Source organism: Diabrotica undecimpunctata, chromosome 5, assembly GCF_040954645.1.
Source record: "Diabrotica undecimpunctata isolate CICGRU chromosome 5, icDiaUnde3, whole genome shotgun sequence".
Taxonomy (NCBI): domain Eukaryota; kingdom Metazoa; phylum Arthropoda; class Insecta; order Coleoptera; family Chrysomelidae; genus Diabrotica; species Diabrotica undecimpunctata.
In genome coordinates, this window is record NC_092807.1 from 134,002,108 (window position 1) to 134,025,007 (window position 22,900).

General features: G+C 32.7%; 1 protein-coding gene across 2 annotated transcripts; it reads right to left on the reverse strand.

The window, feature by feature from the left end:
• Positions 1-4,902: 4,902 nt before the first annotated feature.
• LOC140441810 (neuralized-like protein 2) lies at positions 4,903-22,780 on the reverse strand. Of its 2 annotated transcripts, none has more exons than XM_072532738.1 (4): positions 22,390-22,780; positions 16,939-17,361; positions 9,907-10,050; positions 4,903-5,156 (listed from the first exon to the last, which is right to left on the reverse strand). In XM_072532738.1, exons 1-3 carry the CDS (start codon positions 22,637-22,639, stop codon positions 9,935-9,937), a joined length of 789 nt encoding a protein of 262 aa, XP_072388839.1. In that variant the 5' UTR covers positions 22,640-22,780; the 3' UTR covers positions 4,903-5,156; positions 9,907-9,934. The 2 variants fall into 2 exon arrangements, with proteins under 2 accessions (XP_072388839.1, XP_072388838.1); XM_072532737.1 differs by having other exon boundaries at positions 9,901-10,050.
• Between the last annotated feature and the right edge of the window lie 120 nt (positions 22,781-22,900).

Sequence of the window (22,900 nt, forward strand, 5' to 3'; positions counted from 1 at the left end):
GTAGTGTCGTCTGCGTAAAGTTGTGTCGTTGTATTAATCCGTCTGGGGTTGGAGAAGGCGCTCTTATATAAAGTGTATATTGTCGATGTAAGAATGGAACCTTTGGGTACCTCTACAGTAGGAGTGATTGATGTTACAAAGCTATTTTTTACCTTGACCCTAATGCTCCTATATGGATTTTTTGGATGTTAGTGTCGATTTCAGTTAATGCAATTCTGGTGGAGCGACCTTCTCGAACGCCCTATTGTATGGAATCTTCCATTCTGCAGTTTTAGACCTGTCTGTGCACCAGATATAATCCTACAGTATAGTTCAAGTGTATCCTCTGTCCCATCCCTCTTGTGGGCAGATGTACACTTGGAAATGTACTTCCGGCCTATATTTGGAGTACCATATGGTCAGAAGTCATCAACCCTTCGGTAGCCCTCATTTTATTTATGATGTTACTATGTCTTGAATGGAACAACAGAGAGAGATGGAAACGGTTGAGCGAGGGAAGGCAGTGAATACTTTAGAATCCCTAAATATATATATATATATATATATATATATATATATATATATATATATATATATATATACTATGTCTTGATCTAACGATTACGTTGCAGGTTTTCTCACAATCTATAAGATTTTCGATTCTTGTCTCCCACCGTATAACAATGTGCAAATGAGTGAAAGACGCGTTACCTATTGTTTCAAAACAAATGTGTCGATTTTCCGAATAAGATACCTCATCTGACACATGCAATTTTATGATAGTATATTAATTAACTCCTTTCGTTTTGAAGTCACGAAATTTGATTTGTTTCCTACGTTTGATATGTCTAAATCATATTCCATAACAAACTGTAGTAATGACTCACCTCTTTCATTAGTGTTTCTACTGCACTAGATTAGATGGTACGCATTCGCATCACAGATTTGAGATAAGTTGTATGCTCTTTTCATCTTTACTGATATTTCAATAATTTTTATGTCAACAGGTCATGTCCGACAATATCAAAGGTCCTTCTGCAGTCGATGAAAAGAATCTTTCTGACGAAAGATATAAATTTCTTAAACATAAAAATGGAAAAAGTGGTGTGGTGAATTTTGAATTAATAGAGTTTGCATGAATTGTTCAAGATTTTGCACGGTGTATTTTTTCACTGTACAAAGATATTGCGATATGTTTCCAAAAGTTGGACTGCTGAAATAGATTAATTTTAATGTAATGTAAATTATTATTTTAAGAAGTTGGAATTTTTTTTTAACAAAATTTATGTATATAATATGTAAATATTTTGGTTTTTTGAAATAATTTTAACACGTATGAAATATAAAATTTCTCTTTCCCTCTATATCGGTGTGTTTTATTGATTTTATACTAGCGTCCTGCCAAATCTGTTTTATTCCAACTTTAACAAAAATCCACGTTTTGTCTAAATAAACAAATGAAGCGTGTTCTTTTTTTTTTTAATTATTATGATAGTTACTTAAAAATTTGATTCTTTTGTGAACGACACTTAGCTCTTTCACACGAGGCTTTTCTACTGTCTTCCATTTTGAACCTAACTATCAAAATATCAAGCTAATCATTCGATTAACTACCGTACACTTGTTAGATTGTTATTAGTGAGCTCTGAGCAGATAAGCAATTTTTATAACGAGAATAAAAACTTTAAAAACTAATTAGTGAATATTGTTTTTGTAAATGCTGAATATAGGATGCAGCAATTGAAACTATTATTAATCTATATGTAAGTTTGTTTTTATTATAAACACTTTTATTTGGGAACGAATATTGCTAATAAATTAAACTAAAGTTATAAAAACTGACGGTAATTAAAAAACACAAATACGAGTAAACATTAGTATTTGTAAATGTATTTCCTAAACTATTTGGTGGATAATGGGCACTTCCGACAGTGGCATCTCAAACACAGTCTTGTTAGATAAACTTCGAGCAGAAATCAGTAAACAATCTGCAGCCTTAAAAAAATCTATATTACAAGATATCAAAGATGAAACACGAACACTGGCCAACAAAATAAATAAAAAAGTAAAGTATTTTGAAGAAAAACATAATACAGTGCTTGACAGATGTAATCTTATTTTAAGAAAAATATAATACTAAAAAACTGTAGTAAATTACGTAATACCAATATTTATATAAATCACCATATATGCTACGAGGATAGACAAGACCAAAATCTTCTTAGTGCAGATCTAAAACTAGTAGGAGAAAAGAAAATTTATGCTAAAATTCGTAGCAGATACTTAGTCATAAATAATGAAAAATATTCTGCCAAAGACTTAAGAAATATGGAAAAGGATGAAAATGAAGATGGTGTTCAATCAGAAAAACCTAAACCACACAGGGCACCAGAAACCCCAACACCAAATTCTAAAACATTTTTTGAAGACATCTCACAATTTACCTTAGCTACGCCCAAGAATTCATCACAGAAAGAAGAGGCTACCCAACAACAAAACCTTAACCTGATAACTACATTGACTGAAAAACTGACAAAAGAATCAGATACTGATAAAAGTAAACCAGAAAAAAAAATTCGGAAAAGAAAAATATTATAGACCATAAAGAAGTACTAAGAGGAGTGAAAAAGACCAAAAACGAAGATAGACACAAAGAAGGAAAAAAGCTAAAATCAAGACACAACTCTACTTCAGTTGCCAAAGAAAGAGTTAAAATTCGACAGCAAAGCGGTAAGTGCTAGAATTTTTTAAGACAATTATTTTTTCTTAGGTATTTCACTACCAAGTTTTTTTAGTTGTTGTTATAGTATGGATCCATACATTCGTGATGTAGACTACATTCCCGTAATTACTCATAAACCTAAACATATTGAAGATTTTAATAAGTTAACTGCGAATTTTTATAAAGGTAAAAATAATGAAAATTTTACCATTTTACACCAAAATATTAGAAGCCTTAATAAAAAATCTAGATCAGTTACGAATAAATATACAACAGATGGCACTTGATTTTGACTGTATATGTCTAACGGAAACTTGGATTATTCCTGATATATCTTTATTTCAAATAGATAATTTTAAGATTTTATATAATGAAGGACATAGAAATCAAAATGAGGGTGTCGTTGTATACATAAAAAAGAATTTAAGATTTACGTGGAAGGTTGTAAACATTAGTGTATGTAAGGTATTAGAGATAACTATATTAAGTAAATATAATCAAAATACAATATTAACATTAATTTATAGACCACCATCAACAGATGGAGAGCATTTTTGTATTGGTCTAGATAAATATTTATTTAGAGAGCACTAAAAATTCTGTTTGTAAATATCATGTTTTATTGGGTGATATTAATATTAATATCAAAAATATGGCACCAGAGTCTTCTGAGTATCTAAGTATATTGAGTGAATATAATTTTTTATCAATACTAAATAAAAATACTAGAATTCCGGGCGATTCTCGTAGTTGTATAGACCACATTTTTGTAAAAAGTATGTTTTGTATCAATAATAATGCTTTATCAGCTGTTCTGGATCTTTCCGTGACTGATCGTAAAGCAACATTTGTAAGTTTTTCTTTTGAAAAAAAAATAAAATTGAATGCAAAACTAAGTTTAGGAAAATAGTTAATTATGATGATTTAAAAAGAGATCTTAGTTTTCAAAATTGGGATCACTGTTCTGATATGAATGCTTTCTTAAATAATTTTACCGACATCCTCATTTCATTAATCAATAAAAATACCAAAGAATACCAAAAAATGTAAGGTTAAGCGAAATATCTGAATGACAGACACGGCTTAGTAAAATTGGTTAATAAAAAAAATCAACTTTACAGAAAATTTATAAACAAACCAGATGACTTAACCTTAAAAAAAAATACACAATTTGAACTAAATTTTACGGAGTTATTGTCAATTTTTATAACCTTAAAAAGTGCTATTTATTATTAAATCATTTTGTGTACATAAATCTATTTTTTTAACTTTTTTTCCATAAGTTATTAGAACACGTCTTAACGAGGAAAATAAGCCCCGGATTACTGAGATATCTTTCCAGATCTGACCCATCTTTTGCACACAATTTAAACACGATAAGGCCCTCAAGTTTAGGTAAATAATAAAAAAGTTATTAAAAATATTCAAAAACAGCGATTTTGTTGTTCATTTTGTAATAACTTTTTTGTTGATTAACCGATTTTAATTTAGTATATCTCATTTTGTTTATCTTTTTTTCAAAACAGTTGTCTGTTGACATAAATCTCTAAATGGACAAGTTTTTAAGAGCGAAATAATAGGTTTGACGTTTTGATTGTTTATTTAGAAATATTTCCGTTAAATAATTGATGAATCCCTGGATTAGAGTCTTTTTGTAATATCTCATACTACACATTTCAATATCAAACCCGTCTATACAATTAGGAAGAAAAAAACTTCATTTTTCTAGGTATTATCTTGTTTATCAACATGCCCTAACCAAAACCACTTCAAGGAAGTAGCGCGTTGTATTACGACCTCTACTTTTGTACTTCTATGTATTTCTTCATTACGGGCACGATCTTTTTAAGTTATTCCCAGCAGTTACTCTCATTTTTTTGCTGGCTTTTTTGTCAATGTAATTGTCTCTAGACCATATGTCATCACTGGAATGATGCTATAATTAAAAACTTTTGCCTTGAGATTTATGGGAATATTATGTTCTTGAGCATTTAGGTCTGTCTTATTACAAAGTATGTGTCAGAAAGATTTAATTCTGAAAGATAATTAATAAATTTGATATCTTCTAAAATAAATCCTGTGACCAACTTTAGTCAAAGTTTCTTCATTCAACAATTTTTTTCTATATCCTGCTATAGCGATCCTGTGTGACTGATCAATTATAAAGTAAAACTGATGATTTGGTATTATAACATACAATAAATAAGCAATTTTCTATATTTTATAGAAAAATTTAACAAAATAAGGCTTACAAATAAAAGATATATATATTAAAATAATCAAATCACAATTCATAAAAAGAAACCGTAATGCATATGTTGGGATGCTATCAAGTTCAGTCTTGCTAAACGCAGTTCAGAAAACAATTTTCTAAATTTGTTTGAAGGTCTGCCAAATGTTGAGTGGTATTAAATATACAGACATATGGAATATTATATAGATACACAGTCCAAATCTAAAACAAACAAAACAAAATAAGTAGCTCATACACATCAATCGAATTATGGTAAATGTGTATCTTAAACGCACTCATATTCATAATTGTTACAGACATCTTAAGGTATATGAGATTTAACCACAATTGATTGTAATGATTAATTACGTTTACGTTTTATTACGTTTTACATTTGTTTTGATGTTTCGATTTCCAATTTCCATTAAGTAAGTATTCTGTTTTGATTAATATATATTACAGAATTCAACTTGTAAATAAACTTTGGAGACGGATATCGCCTTATTCCCGTTCTCCTCGGCCAATCCTCCCAGTCCAAGGCAGGCTAGTCCTCCAAACCTCTCGATTCCATCGCTCTTCTAATTCCTTCATTCCATGAGCGTCGATGTCTACCTCTCTTTCTTCTTCCAGTTGGCTTCCATCTGTGAAGTTTTTGGGGCCAACGTTCGTCAGGTATTCTCAATAGGTGTCTAAACCATTTTAAACCTCTTCTTTCTATTCTGTCGATGACCGTTTCTGTAGAATTCACGTTATTTCTTATAGATTCGTTGGTCTTCCAGCCTTGATGTTCTAGCACTTCTTCTCAAATAATCCATTTCAACTGCCAACAATCTTCTCTTCAGGTCTGCATTAATTGTCCATACTTCATAGCAATAACAAAGAACTGATTCAACTATGGTTTGCCCTATTCTTTTTTTGTTCCTTTTGGAAATGTTACGATCCCACCATAAGGAGTTCAGGCATCCTACAATTTTACGTCCCTGATTAATTCGGTGTTTAATTTCGGTTTCTCTAAGCCGTTCTTATCAATGAATGCACTTAAATATTTAAATTTTTCTACTTGTTTGATTTCCACGTCCTCGTTTATCAACACTTCAAACCTTGCAGCTGAATTGATAACTAAATATTCTGTTTTCTTCATGTTGACTTGTAACCCCCATTTTGCATATTCTCTGTATAGACGCTTTATCATAAATTCTAGATCATAAAAATCTTGAGCTAGGACGACTTGATCATCCGCAAAGTTCAGGGAGAACAGTACGTCATTTCCTACGGGGATTCCCATTCCCTGGAAGTGGTTTTTCCAATTTTGGAGGGCTGCCTCAATATATAAATTAAACAGTAAGGGTGACATACTGCATCCTTGTCTTAGTCCTTTAGTTACTTTTATCGGCTCTGATAGTCTATTTCCGATTTTTAAGTAAATAGTGTTATCCCTGTATACTTCTGTGATTATTTCTAAAAGGTATGGACTAATGCCGAGTTGTTGTAAAGCTTACCACAATTTAAGTCTTGAAACTGTATCATACGCCTTTTCTAGATCGATAAAGGCTAGATGTACGTCGGTATCAGCCGGTATTATTTTTTCTATTAATTGTTGGAGTATAAACAAGTTATCAGTGCAAGATCTACCAGGCGTAAATCCACTTTGGTCTTCGCTAATTAGATGTCCTACATCATCTTGTATTGTTCCATTTATTATCTTTCCAAACAATCTCCCGAAAGTATCTGTAGCAGTTAAGATCTTTTCGATTACCCTTTTTAAAGATGGACACTTCGTGATCGGTTTTCCATTCAGATGGTAATTTAATTTGTTGGCAGCATTGATTCATTAGAAAAGTTAATCGTTCTATTTGGAGTGGACCTCCTGCTTTAAGTAACTCTACAGCTATATTGCCAGGTCCTGTAGATAGCCCGTTTTTCATTTTAATTAACGCAGTACGGACCTCGTTGTTAGTAGAATTGATGTTACTACTTGTGTGTCTCTCCATACTGTATTCCCCTCCCATATATTCCAATCTGGACTCTTGGAGTAAATTTTCTTATGTACCTATTTTGTTTTTTTCTTGTATCTTTCTTTTTATGTTTTCTATCATCCATGGTGGTTGGTGGTGTTGTTTGTCGTTGTTCTCTGTTCCTTCATAAGAAATTTTTTTTATTATCGTTTTGAGGTTGTTGTATTCTTGTTCTACGTCCATATTTCTTTCCATCTATCAGTTTGCTATTATTACTTAATCAGCAACGAAGAATAATATCTGAAGAGCTATCCCGCCGACTTTGATTCCCATACCTGAACATTTCTGTCACCATTTCTGTAATGCCTCATGAACATAAATTTTAAATAAAGTAAGGGATAAGCAACATCCCTTTTTACTACCCATTGCTACTCGAAATAGTTCTGAAAAGGAATTTTTTGTCTTTAAAACACTCAGATGGGTTGCAAGATTTCTAGCAACGCGTTTTTAAAGATTCGGCCATAAAACATTCTCATCGAACTAGTGATGCTAATGCCTCTATAATTATCGCATACTTTTCTGTCTCCTTTTTGTTGATGGCGTTTATATATGCTAAGTTCCAATCTGTCCAATATTTTGCATTTGGCCAAATTTTTAGCTCCGCGCCCTGGAATTTTACGATTCTTCATTTCGCTTAATTATTTTTTAATTTCGTTTTTACCTATTAACTCTATAGTATTAACGTAAATAAAATAGAACTTTATGAATTACCAACAATAAATATTTATTTAGTTACACCATATTATAATGTATAACACATAATAAAATTATAAGCGTGGTTAATACAAATATTTATTTGTATTCAAAAAAAGAAGTCTATAATAAAAGTTTATTTAAGCTGTTAATACTGTGTGATAGGAACTTTTGTGTTGTAGGTTTCCAGCTATAAATCTGTCAAAATATGCCCGAGCTGAGCGAATAGACCTTACCTCCTCTTCGTTGTTATTGTTAACTTAGTTGTTAAGTTGCTTGTAATGAATCTCCCACTTCTTATTCTGGATTAGCTCTATATTTCCAGTTTCCTTCCTTTCTTTTCGTACATTTTGAATAAATTTCCAGGCTTGAGTTACTCTATTGCCTCTTAGATATTTCTCTACATTTTTACATTCTAGTTTCCAAATTTTGTTCTTCTTTTGCGGCATCATTCATTTGGTTTCTTTGTTAAGTGATACATAAGTTCTCCTGGGTCTTTTGTTCTTAGCCAAGTTATATATATATATATATATATATATATATATATATATATATATATATACGCGTATGTATATATATATATATATATATATATATATATATATATATATATATATACGCGTATGTATATATATATATATATATATATATATATACGCCTTTTTTCCATTTGCTGTTTGTTTGACCTTATCTGTGATTCATTCGGGATTTTCTTTTCTGCTTTTGTCCAAATATCCCAAATGTCACTCTTGGCTGCTTGGTGTATGATTTCATTCACTAACTGGTACTTCTCTGCCATTTCTACTTCATCTACAGTTCCTAGGAAACCAGTCTTATCTTGCAGAGAAACTGTGTGCATTTATCTCTTAAGCTATCAATGTTATATTTTATTGTTTTAAGTTTGGATTCAGCGCTATTTTCGTTCTCGGTTTGTGTGATATTCTTCTTATAGTTAATAGTAACTTTAGGTACCAACATGTAATGGTCAGCACTACGATAGACCCTTACGTCATTTGTTTTTTGTGACTGGATCAGACAGCAAATAATTTATAGCAGTTTCGTCTTTGTCTGTATCCTTGTAAATTTATGGATTTCTTTGTGCTGAAAAAATCCATTCATAACCTTTCAGTCTAAGCTCTGGCATATGTCTGAGAGTCATTTACCATTGTTGTTTACTCTTTCTTCTCAATATTTCTTCCATACGGTATTACTTTCTTTTGTTACACTCTGGCGTTAAAGCCTCCTAGTATGTAGATTTCTTTGTTCCGATTTATATTTAGGTATAAGAAAGGTCTCATCTTTTGTGTGTGCATTGGCGTCTTCATTAGGTGCGTACGCTCCTATAACGGCAACTGTTTGTGTATGTCCATTGTTATTATCTGCTCTTCTACCTCCTCCCAGCTTTTAATGTTTTTTCTGAGTCTATTGTGTACAGAAATGTACTTCCCTTTTTGCTCTCACATCTTTTTCAATGCCACTGTATAGCTGAATGTGCTCATATATTTTCTCACTCCCTTTTCCTTTCTTTTTAGTTGCTGTGCGTGTATATTATCTAATGTGTCGTTTCAGTTCTTGGAAGACGCCTGTTTGCTTGGTCCAAAATTCTTGAAATATTCCATGTGGTCAGTCTCATCGTTCTTTTTCCTAACATTCGTCATCTTTTACTTCCATCCAGTTTTCGAGGCTATTGATGATGGAAACTTTTAGCAAGTTGCTTTTTTCTGAAAGATAAAGTTGCTATTATAGCATTTCGTTTCAATCCTACTTCTTTACCCGGGCTTGGGACCGGCAACAGCTCGCTAAGTTGCTCAGTTTATTCAATGACCTGACGGCGAAGGTTTTCTCCTATCGAAATTAGAAGGAATGCTCTTTTAGTTCCGAAATTCTGTGTCCTATATATAAACTGTTTCATCCCAATAAAGCATGTATCTCAAAAATTCAACTACCTTTTGTAATATGTTATCCCAGTAGGCAACTTTGGAAGAGGGTGGGTCGTTTGCAGATCAAATGTTAAAGTTTCTAATTCACGATTACCTTTTGCAGATTTGAGACCTACATAATGTGGGTTAACATTTCACTTATATCACTCTTTTAAATACCGATGTGACTTTTGCAATCATTTTTGTATAATTTAAATAACAATATATTCTACCATGTGATTAGGATAACTCAATTTTTAATATTTTGTGGTTTAACTCCTTTTTGCATAACACCATCCATATTGAGTAAATGGTTATAATATATAACGGTATACTTACAATTACCTTAAACCAATCAATACAGGATATTCGTTCAAGTTTGGTACAGCAAATATTCTTTCAAAAATTTTGGAAGAGGCAAGGAAAGAACAGCCTTTTTTGAAATGTGATGTAAAATAGCATCCCTGCAAGCAGATTGAAGTGAAGGAACTAGAAAATAAAATATAATAAAAACTTCAAAATTATATAAAAAATATGAGCAATATATTAAAACGAATACAGTAATACCTCGACTTACGGTACCCCGACTTACGCTAATCCAGAGTTACGCGATTTTCAAATCTAGTCGATTCACGATAAAGATGGCAGAGAAAAATTATCGAAGCTGTGAAAAATTCACAATCTTTACATTCAACCATGGTAAACGTCATCGTATACATCACGGTATTATCGTCGAGATGAACTCAATATTAAAATTATGGTGTGATAATTAAGTAAATCTGAACAATTGTCCTATTGATTAGAACACAGTGTGCTCCCAAGCTAAGCTGATTTTTGAAAGATTAAAAGAGGATGCTGGGGAGATCACTAAACCATACATGTTCTGGAAAGAAGATGCCTAAAAGAACTTTATATCACGTAAAGAGAAAATTTTTCCAGGTTTTAAGGCCTTCAAGATCGATTGGCAGTGATGGTAAATCTCTTTTAGTTTATCGCTCAGAAAATCCAAGAGCATGTTTAAACGTTATTGTCAATCTAAAGAAATTCAATTTAAATTATGCTAATCATCGACAAGCAGCACACAGCTTCTTCCATGCAGAGGTTAAGGTCCTTGTTGTAACCTAGCCAGACCCGCTCAATAATTCTTAGGCACATTACTATGTTAAAGTGGTCCTTCCAGAACTATCGAAGGGTAAGATTTGTGTTCTCCGTCACCTCAAAGTAGCGCTGAAAAATGTGCTTGGTATACAACTTCTTAAAATTAGAAACCACTTGCTGATCCATGGGCTGCAAGATAGGAGTGGTGTTGACTGGTGCGTAGAGAATCTTTATAAACTTGAACTCGTTGGAGTAAATCAATTTCGAGATTTGCTGGGTGAGAAGGAGTATTATCGAGGACAAGAAGGATTTGCATGGGTAGGTTGTTTTGCTGTAGATATTTTTTAACAAAAGGGGCAAACACCAGGTTTATCGACTCCAGAAAGAATTTCCTGGTGACCCACGCCTTTGGATTTGCCCTCCACACAACTGGCAGTTTTTCTTTTAAAACCTTATGTGACTTAAAGGCTCTGGGATTTCCTGAATGGTAAACTAGAAGAGGTTAGATTTTACAGTCGCCACTCGCATTGGTGCAAAGTAGTAGAGTTAATCTATCTTTTATAGGTTTGTGACCTGGCATCGTCTTCTCCTCTGCCGTTATGTAAGTCCTATTCGGTATCTTTCTTCAGAAAAGCCCTGTTTCGTCACAGTTGAAGACTTGGTGGGGGATGTATCCCTTGGCTTCTATCAGTTCGGAAAACATTTTGATGTAAACCTCATCTGCTTTCACATCTGAACTTGCTACCTCACCATGTCTGACGACGGAGTGAATGCCGGTCCTTTTTCTAAAGTTGTCAAACCAGCCCCGACTGGCTTTAAACGAGTCTTCCGATTCATCATTTGTAGAAGTGTGTGGGATCTGCTTCAGCAAATCTTCGTAAATCGCTCGTGCCTTCTCAGATATGATGCTTTGTGTTAAGATTCCTCCTAAAGCTGCTTCTCTGTCACCCACACCATTAGTAGTTTCTCCATATTTTCATGGAGAGAAGTCCGGAGCTTGGAAATTATTGTCACGCCCTTAGCTGGCATTATACCATTTATCACCTTCTTTCGTTTAAGTACAGTACATATCATTGATGTGGTATGCCCGTACATCCTCGCCAAGTCAGTTGCTCCTCATACACCTTGCTCATGTTTTCAATGATTTCACGTTTTAGTTCAATAGACATCATCTTCTTATCCGAACCCATGGTTGTAAAAATAAATGTAATATTGTAATGTACAAAAAGCACAAAACGCGAACCCAACTTATCAGCAATACTTCGAAAATGAAGGAAACAAGCAAGGCAGACAGACTGAAGTCTATATTAAAAATTTACACAGTGTAAATTACACCGACATCGAGAGTGCAATATGGTTAATGGTTAGTATTAGAATCCGAATTTTTGTCGGATTTAACTTCCAATGACCATTTAATTTGTCGATCCAAGTAATAGTCACGTACAGAACCGTAAAATCTTTATGGCGATGCCGTAAAGATCTATTACCAGTAAAACTACCTTTTATTTACAAATCAAATTAAAGTAGTCAAATAACAAGTATGAATTTGAATAAAAACTGATTCCTCGCATCTCAAATATTGCTCTCATCTCAAAGCAAAATATCGCTCGCTCTAAACACTCACATATTAGGGCGCTCGTATATCGAGGTACCACTGTAATTCTTTTCAGAGAGTTCTAATAGCAAAACAGGGTCGAACTAGTTTTTGTATGAGTAAATTAGTTGTGACTATTTTTATTGCTTTTAACACACAGTCGTTCTTAACACTTTATATGAGATACCAAAAATGTAAGTTAACCCTTCAGTAGTCGCTAGGAATTTTTGAAAATTAGTACTCGCGCGCGGTCGAAACGACCGTTTGGTCTTTTACTTCTTAGTTTGTGTTAATAAAAGTATTTGGAACCAGTTTAAGTAAAATACGATCTTATTAAGGTTTAATAAGTAGAGTAACATATTACAAAATAATATAAAAAGTAAACTAATGTTAAAAACACTGGACAGAACATTAAAAAAACTATTTTCTACTCCGATAAAAAAAAGAAACTTATAATTAATCCGAAGTTCAGTTTGGCAATCTTCGCATACTGCACGTGTATGTTCTCTGCATAAAAACTTTTTACATTTACAGCAGGAAACAGTCGTTTTCCGGTTCTTTTTACGGTCGCAAAAGTAGCATCTACCATGTACTCCTTCATTAGTTGGAGTGCCGTCTGTGTTAGGAATATTACATATGGCCTTAATACGTAACTTCAGATCTCTATTTAAATTGTCTACTGTTGCTCGGACCCGTAGATGTTCAGCCATAAGAGAAAATGCTAAATGCTTCAAAAATTTTCTTCTAAACATTTTATTATCATTATTACTTGCATGAATCACTAGCGAATTAATGCCTGCGACATTTAGTATGGTGTTAAAAATTACCATGGGACAACGTCTTGTTTTTCGCGAAACATCATAAGAGGAGCATAGCTGATCAACGACGTCAACCCCGCCTTTTGTTTTGTTATAAAACGTCAGAATGTGTGGTTCATAATGTTCAAATGTTTCTCTATCTATAGCGTCGTCGTCATGTAGACTTGAAACAAGCAATACAACTTTCTTCTTTTTGGGGATATACGACACTAAGGTACATGTATCGCTAAAGGCGAACATACTTGATTTTAGAGGACGAGATCCTTGAAGTAATTCAGGGGGCAATTCCCTTTTGTTCTTTCTAATGGTCCCCACAACAGTCAATCCAAATTATTTTTTTAAAACATCTATTAGAGGAATGCTAATGAACCAATTATCTAGAGTAATGTTGCGCCCAGAATTCTTTATTGGCGCACAAATTCTTTTTACAACTTCTTTCGGGGAATTGTCTACAGTAAATGGGCCATCTGGTTGACGACCCACATAGACCTCCATATTTATGGTATAATATATTTCAGCATCACATCAACTAAAAATTTTAAGCCCATACTTTAAGGGTTTGCTTGGAATATATTGTATCCAAGGGCAATTCCCTAAAAATCCAGGAAGCATTTCATCGCATGTTAAATTCTGCGAAGAGTTACATCTCGATTTACACTTTTCTACGAATTTGTCAAAAAATACTCGGATGGCGGCCATCTTATCCAGTCTCCTACGTTCTTCACGATCGACCTTATCAACAAATCTAATGCATCTTAGAAGAAACCGAAATCGGGATAAGGACAAAACTAGTCTAAATATTTCGATACCTTCGCCATTAGTTTGCCAGATATCTTCTGTATTCAGGTCATGGGCTTTATATGTCCCTTCCAAATATAAAAGGCCTATAAGAGCGCTAATTTCAGATGGGTTTGTAAGCTTTGCATCCCTCTCCCTAGAGAAATTGCTTGCTATACTTTCAATGTATTTATTAGTGGATTCTACAGTTATGTAAATCATTTCCTCATCAATGAAATAACTCCATATTTCGGACACATTATAAACTCCATTTACTTTATTCTCATCATCGTCGTCGTCATATTCTAGATCAAGCGGTTGTTCTTCCATGAGGGAAGTTATATATAAAAGTTTGCTGTAGCTTAATATTTAAAAAAATTAATATTTGATTCTCATTAATAGAACAAAGAAAATTATGAAATATCGTAATAATAATTTGCTACAAAGTAATTTAAAATTTGATGACTAATTACATAGTAAAAGAAAGAGAGGTATATTCAAAAGGTTACTAAACAATAAGACAAAAGTGTAATATTATATTATTTAAAAAAAACTAGCGTTTATACATACCTTAAGGTGATAAGAAACACAATAAAACGATTTATAAAAACTTTTTAGCTGACTAGACGCGCGCGGAAATTATGACCTTTGCGCTGTAACTCCTAATCAACAAACCTCCCGCTACTCTGATTTAGTACTGAGGCTCCTTGTATCGAATGAGTAAGCTACTGAAGGCCGTGGTTGCCAAATGTAATTTTTTTCCGAAATATTAGCAAATTTTTAATACGTGCAAATTTTTAATACGTGCGGTCTTTTTGACCATGTAGCGACTAGTTAAGGGTTAAATTATGTTTATTTTAATATTTGAAATTTTTTTTAAACCTAACTGATATTTAATATCTTATATCATAAATCTAACAACTGCCAATTTTTGACTTTTATCCGTCGATATTCTGATTTGATTTGAAAAAAATTGTGTACAATTTATTACTAATATAATGACCTACAAGAAAATTATTCTAAATGGCCGCCATTTAGCTGAATACAGCTCCGAACTCTGTTAGGCCATTCATCAATCGTTATACGGAAAACATCCATTGGAAAATTGTGCACAGCTTCTACTAGTTCCTGCTTCAATGGCTCCAGATTATGGTGACATTTTGTACAAAAACTGACCACCATTTGTATTCGAGTGGATTAAGGTCTGGGCTGGCTAACGGGTAGCTTGAAGCTTGAACTGGTTTAACACTATTAAATTCGGGTACATGATTTTAAAACCACTGTTAGAGTACGCACTGTATGCGCAGGTGCAGAGTCCTGTTGGAATATCCTTGGTCTATTTTGGAACATAGTAGGGCTTAGGGACTCCACTACATTTGTTAAAATAACTCGCTGACAATTTCGCCGCCATAGGACACTCCCCACCAAACCACCCAATTCTGTTCTGTCCCTTGCTTGCATTTTCCAGCTGCCGACTCCGATCTTCTCGGCATCTTGTGTTACCCCGTCCATCTACCTCAGCTTTGATCTACCCCGTCTTCTCATTCCCACGGGTTGCGCTGTTAGAATCTTTTTTATAATGTTCGTTTCAGGGGCCCGAGCTACATGCCCTGCCCGTTTCGCTTAATTATAGTGGTAATATATTTACCACCAAACGTATGCTTGTAGATATTCTGCAGTTCAAAGTTATATCTACGCCTCCATATTCCGTTTTCACAGACCGCTTCGAATATCTTGCGTAGCACCTTTCTTTCAAAAATCGATAGAGCGGATTCATCTGTTTTAGTTAGCGTCCATGCCTCTGATCCATATGTGAGAACGGGGACTATCAGTGTTCTATGCAGACTTATACGAGTTTTTTGAGACAGACGTTTGTTAGCTAAGTACTTTGATAGACCATGATAACACCTGTTTGCAATTATTATTCGTCTTTTTATTTCCTCAGATGTGTTATTATTGGGGTTAACCGATGTCCCTAGATATATGAACTCTTTGACTGCTTCGAAGTTTTGGTCATTGATGATTAAATCTGCGTCAACATTTCCAGCTCTTGTGTTTGTGTTAGTCGCCATGAATTTGGTTTTATTTTGATTTATATGTAACCCCATTCATTCTGCTGCTGCTACTAGCTCGGTTAGGAATTCCGCAGTTCTCTTCCTGGTTCTTGTTATAATGTCCACGTCGTCTGCCTATGCTAGAATTTGGACTGACTATTAAATATTGTTCCCCTGTTACAAGCCACGTTTACACTTGTTTCAATATTTATGGCAGGACTAGTTACAAAAATGCATTCAACATCCATTTATTGGTCAGCCATAAGTAAGCAATTAAGCAACCTTAGCATTCATGGCATGGTAAAATGCTGCCTCCTTCTCCTCTATTCTTTATCCTTCGTAAGAATGTGGTGACGTTATGGTATTTGACGAATGATTGCTATTCATTCTTCTCTCTCCTGGGCCCGGTGTGCTGACACAGACAGAGAGTAACCGGTAGCGCACTTAATTTGGTCTGAGCATCGGAGTGGCGATCTTCCTCGAGTTCTTTTACCATCTACCTTGCCTTCAACCACCAACCTCTCCATGCCTTCCATTCGTCTGGTAATGTGTCCAAAGTACCTCAATATATTTTGATTGATGATTGTGGTAAGCCTAGTATTGATGTCGAGTTCTGTCAATATTGAGACATTTGTGCGATGTGCTGTCCAGGGTATGCGCATCATTCTACGATATACCCACATTTCAAACGCCACAAAATGCTGCAGTTCCCTGTATTTATTGAAGACTCTTTTGAAGTATTCTAGCACTTAAGTTGAATCTCCTAATGCATTAATTAAAAATTACACTTACACAATGTACTACACCTGGACAAATAATTACACTTTACAATATGTATGGTAAAAAATACCAAGAGAGATAAAAATAATGTAACACTTGAAAAAGATTCATATAACTATCAAAACACTTCTGCAAATCTTGCTTTGATAACTTCTTAAAAAGCAAACATTTTTAATGCTCTGTAAAAATTGCAGAAAACAAATTTGACGCACAAATAGTATTATTTAATATTAGAATTTTAATTTTTGGTACCAACCTTCATACAACTGAATGATCCTAACTTTTTTTGTAACACCATATACATCAACTACAACATGTAAAGGTGCTTCTGTATAAGGAATTTTTTTAACGCAGGCCCCTTGATCTTCCCCGTTGATAATATAATGCATATCTGCTTCAAATTCATCTGTAGGTATGTACATCACACCAATCCTACTACTTTTGTCTGTAGGAAGAATTGGTCCTGGTATACTAGGCTTTAACAAACTCACAGGTACTGAACCTTTGCATGTCTTAATAAAGTTATGATTGCTATTTTCCTTTTTTGTACCAGCTGGAATGCATTTCCAACCATTTCCTTCGCCATATTCAAAAATACTGTTCTGTGCTTTACTGATTCCATATATCCAAGATTTTGCTACATCCAAAAGATCTGGTAACGCGTACATGGGAATAGAATCTAAAAAGAAAAAAAAATAATATAAACGTAAACATAACAAAATAATCATAATTAATATTAAAATATTGCTTTTTAATCTTCGGAAAACAAAGCAATTGCACCCTGGATATATATTTTCGGGATGTTCCCCAAAATATATATTTTTACTTATTTTCGTTTAAACTTCTTGATGATAAATCTTTAAGAATACTATATATTAAATTTTCAATAATATCTATGACACAGGCAATATTTCAAAAGATTACCTATACTTCAGTACCAAAATTGTAGCAAGTGACTCATATTTTCAATGCAGACCTTTACGAGTTTGAGGGGAAAGGAAATCGATGAGTCATAGGCGTGTGGTTATTATTAAAAATATAATCAGGATTTTAGAACAAATTGATTGTCATAAAAATTATTTTCTTATTTTATAAATGCCTTAGGTGAAGAATTCTTGTTAAATATATTTTTTGGGAAAACCCCTTTATCCGTTTAAATTAACAAACTTCGGACTGATTCAAGGATTAAATTTAATTCCTATTGTCAAATGAGATTTAATGACATAGGATTAGAAAAAGGGTGGTCTAGTAATTTTCAGCACAGGTAAAACCTTAATACTTAAACAATTCTTGGTATGAAACAGTACTATAAAATAAAGTAATAAATGTAACCTTAACTGAATATTTATTTCCATAAAATATTAAAAATATGTTCAAATAAAAACAAACATTAGATATAATCTAATCTGAGTCATCTTCAGATTCATCAGTAGCATCTTCGCCTAGATCCACAAATACGGGTTCCATGGTAATTTCAATGAAGTTATCAAGGTTCCACATATTCTGCTCTTCTTTCACTACATGCTCAATAGATTTTATTATTTTACTCAAGCAGATTTTTTACATAATTGAATTTGAAAGTAACACTGTTTCTTGCTACTTCATTATTATTTAAGCCCACTTAAGTTATGTCGGGTTAACTCAGAATGGTATGGCGGCAATCGAATTCCAATAATTACGCCTTTTTAATATACTTATTTATCTTTATGACACTGTGCTAAGTTTAGTAACTCGATTTTCAAAATTGGTTCATTGAATTTAATATATTTTTTTATCAAGCCATCCACAATCTCTGATTCGCTCCATTTAGTGGTTGCTGACTGTTCTACATGCCGGTAGGGATATGGAGCGTTATCCATAACCATAACAGATCCTGGTTCGATTTTTAACAAAATATCTGAAAACCATTTTTCATAATCATCTGCATCGATTTCCTTATGTAATCTCCAGTCTTTTTAGAAACAAATGCATTTAAACCTCCTTCAATAAATACTGAGTAGCTACCAATATGGCTAATAATAAGGCGTTTTCCCTTTCCAGGTGGAGCTTTTAAACATGCCGACAAACTATCTAAGAAAGCTTGTCGTTTGTTTAAATCCTGCAAAATTTTTGTCACAGTATGTTCTAATGTTCTGCATTTAACCGTGTTTCATCTGTATGTTTATTCCAACTCTTCGAAATTATGCTATTTGTTTCAGATACTTTCTGCGCCATAAAATGATTTATTTACTTTTCAATAAATCTGATTTAATTACTCTGTACACATTAGCTTCAAAAACCTTTGTCAAAACTACATAATGTAACTACATCGTTTATATTTATATTGTGTTCTCTGGTTCGAAGTCCTTCAAACACATTTCCGATCATAGCTTTTTCTTCGGGTGTTAAATTGTGACGTTCCGTTTTGATATACGGTTCACTATTATAGTGAGAGACAAGATCTATGCGAAATTTTAAAAACCGACCTACTGGTAATCCGATATTGATACTTATTGTATACTCGGTTCGCTATTCCCAGTCCGAACCGTCTAGTGAATTTAGTAATTATTTTTTTGCGAAGTTAGAAGAAATATTCTAATAGGTAATAGATATGTTCTTAATGATGTACTCTTGGATTCAGTTACTGAGATAAGAGATTTGGGTGTATTATTGGATTGTGCATTGACATTTAGAAGTCATTTTCTTAAAATTAATGAAACAGGATTTAGTAATCTTGGTTTTATTTATCGTAACAGTCATGATCTCTCACCTATTGTATTCAAATTATTGTATTGCTCTCTGGTACGCTCAGATCTTGAATACTGCTCGGTTGTTTGGTCCCCATTTCATCAAGTATACATTGATGGATTGGAGAGCGTTCAGAGGAAGTTTCTAAGATCTTTAGCTTTTAAAGCACATATTAATATAAAAAATACTGAAAATTATTTCATAGATTATTCTATAATAATGTCTCAATTTAACATTGCTACATTGAAGAACCGCAGGTTGAGAGCTGATATGTTATTTTTGTTGAAAATTCTAAACAACGTTATTAATTGTCCTTCGTTATTAGCCAATGTACACTTAAACACAATACACAGCACTCGACACACTGCACTCTTTTATATCTCTTTTCATAGGACTGATTATGCTCGTCATTTTCCCTTGTCGAGAATGTTCAGCTCTTGCAATGACCTCTTATTGGATCCTTTCTGTACAAACATTAATGCTTTCAGAAGACAACTTAAGAATCTAATTATCAATCTAGATATGTGATATTTATATACATATATATATATATATATATATATATATATATATATATATATATATATATATATATATATATATATATTATATATATATAAATATATATATATATATATAAATATATATATATATATATATATATATATATATATATATATATATATATATATATATATATGTATATGTATATATATTTTTAACTTTTGTAATTTGATTATACTGTTTTAATGTACAAATTTTAACTGTTTACTTGTTTCTTTGTTATTGTTTGATGTTTATTGTACATGATCTTTACTTTTTGCTATTTGTTGTATTTTATTGTAAACGGTTATACCGTTGAAATAAATAAATAAATAAATAAACACACAAGTTTCTCTAAAGTTTATTCGTTTACCAAATTCCCATCAGTAAACATGAGCATGTGTTGATATTCGCCGTCTCATTCGTCAAAAGGCTATTAAATATAATTTATTAGACAGATTCTCATGTTACAGATCCCAACTTGCCATCATTTTAAATTCAAATTGTATCGTGTTGATTTTTAAGTTAATATATTGTATTATATTTATGTTATAGTTATTGTTAAGTTATTTACTGGTCGTATTATTTTTTAGAGTTTAGTTTAATTGTGATATAACGATTAATTTTCAAGAAATTCTTACACTAACAGTTTCAAAAGTAAATATTTTTAAAAATCATATGATAAATAGGTCGTACATCAGTACAACCCTGTTTGGCTTACACGTGGTTCTATTGACGATTGGGAATTTGTAGAATGAATAGGGTTTAGGAATATATTTTTTTGTAACGGCAAATGTGCCTATACTTTTTGAACACGAGAATTAGAATAATAAAACTTAGGTGAGATTTTTCCTTAAATGTTGTTTTAAGACATTAGCATTTCCTTAAAAAAAAATAAATTGTTACACTTTTTTTATCATAAAAATTGTATTTTTTATTTAAAGTAAACTTTGACATGATTTATCACCAAAACTCCACTTTGTGGCTTAGTCACAATATGCCTCTGAGCCACTCAATTATCATATCTTGTGTGGTTTTTAGCAGTTAATTCATACTGCCACTAATTTTTACATATTTTGATTGTTTACTCATTTAGAATCTTGCTTATTTAGCATTATTATCATAACTATTTAAAAAATAATAAATTAACAGTCAAGTGACTGAATTTGTGATATATTTTAATTTGTCCCATTATATAGTTGTTAGGGCTATATTGACTACAAAGGTATAAACATAAATGGAGAAAAGCTTATCCACCTGAGGTTTGCAGATGATATTGTGCTAATAGCTAGTAGGATAGATAAGGCCAATGAACTTTTAAATCAGCTCTAGTTTTCCTAGCTAGACTGGGAATTGAAAATAAATATATCTAAAACCCAGAAGATAACAAATCTTGCACTCAGTGAAGAAGAATTGCTTAGTAGAATGCCTAGGAACAAGATCCATAGACCAGATAATGGCTTATAAATACCTAGATCATGTGATTAGCATAGGAAAAGATAACCAAAACATTGAGCTTCTCTGTAGAATAAGACTGACCTGGGCAGCCTTTGGCATGTTAAACCACATTTTCAAATTGTCCAACATACTGATATGTCTTAGAAGAAAAACCTTTAATCAGTGTGTTTTGCCTGCGTTGACTTACGGAGTGGAAACATTGACAATGAAAAGGACAGTGAAAAATATCTTATGTGGCTCAAAGGGCGATGGAGCCTGCTATGTTGGGCATTTCAATATGAGAAAAGATTTCAAACGGCCAGCTACAACTAAGATCAGGAGTGGCTGATGCTTTAGACAGAATAGCAAGATTGAACTGGGCAGGTCACATAGCTGGAATAACAGAAAACAGATGGATAAATTACAAATTACGGATATTGGAATAGAGACCAAGAGATGATGCCTAGCGAAGTAGAGGTCATCCACCAACATGTTGGACTGACAATCTAAAATGTTACCATAGGAATTGGATGCAAGAGGGACAAGATCGATACAGATGGAAAATTATAAGGGAAATCTATGTCTAGCAGTAGACAAGTGAAGATTGAATGATGATAAGGGCTACATTATAAAAGCATAGAACATTACCAACAAAGTAATCAAAGATGGTAAAAACTAGAAAAACATACAGAATAGTGTTAATCATGATTTAGTTATACACTAAATAGTAATAACAAACTAGCAACTAAATAATCTGTTACACCTATGTAAAAACTTTATGATAAAACATGATTGTCTAGTAGAACGAATTTTATAAATTATGTTTTCAGGAAGTACAAAATATCAGATGTAGGATGTAAGGGTATCTTTCATTTAATAGTGTGCTTCAAGAATTGGGGTATGCACTCATTTGTTACTGATTGATCAAAACGGGCATATTCTATTTAAATAATAAAATATGGTTATTTAGAAGCAAAATTAATTTTATAGACCCACTTACCCGGTTTCAACATTGTCAAAGGATCTAGTTGAGTTAGTCCTAATCGCATATGCCCACTCCATCCTGTTTCATTTTGTTCTATTTCCAGCAGAAAAATTTCACCCGGAGCTAGAGGTTTTTCACTAAAAGTTACTGCATTGGCGAAACTTTTTGTTCTATATGCTACTGTATTATTTTCAGTTAATATTATATTTTCACCATGATAAGGATGAAATCGTGTGTTTATAGTATTTATCATTGGCTGAACCATGTTATACCCTTACGATATTTATTTTTACTAGTATATTTGAGACCATAAATTTTGTTAATGGATACAAATATAATTGTTTACCAATTTTCATAAAAGTGCGTTTTTTTGTGTGGTGACATCGGTGACATACTTCTATTTCTATGTCTATGTCTAAATGTCTGTCTGGTGTCTATCATCAACTGATACTGACAATTGACAATGACAATTCTGACTTTTGACACAAATAACATAACCAGAGATATGATCTCTGATGACGCATGA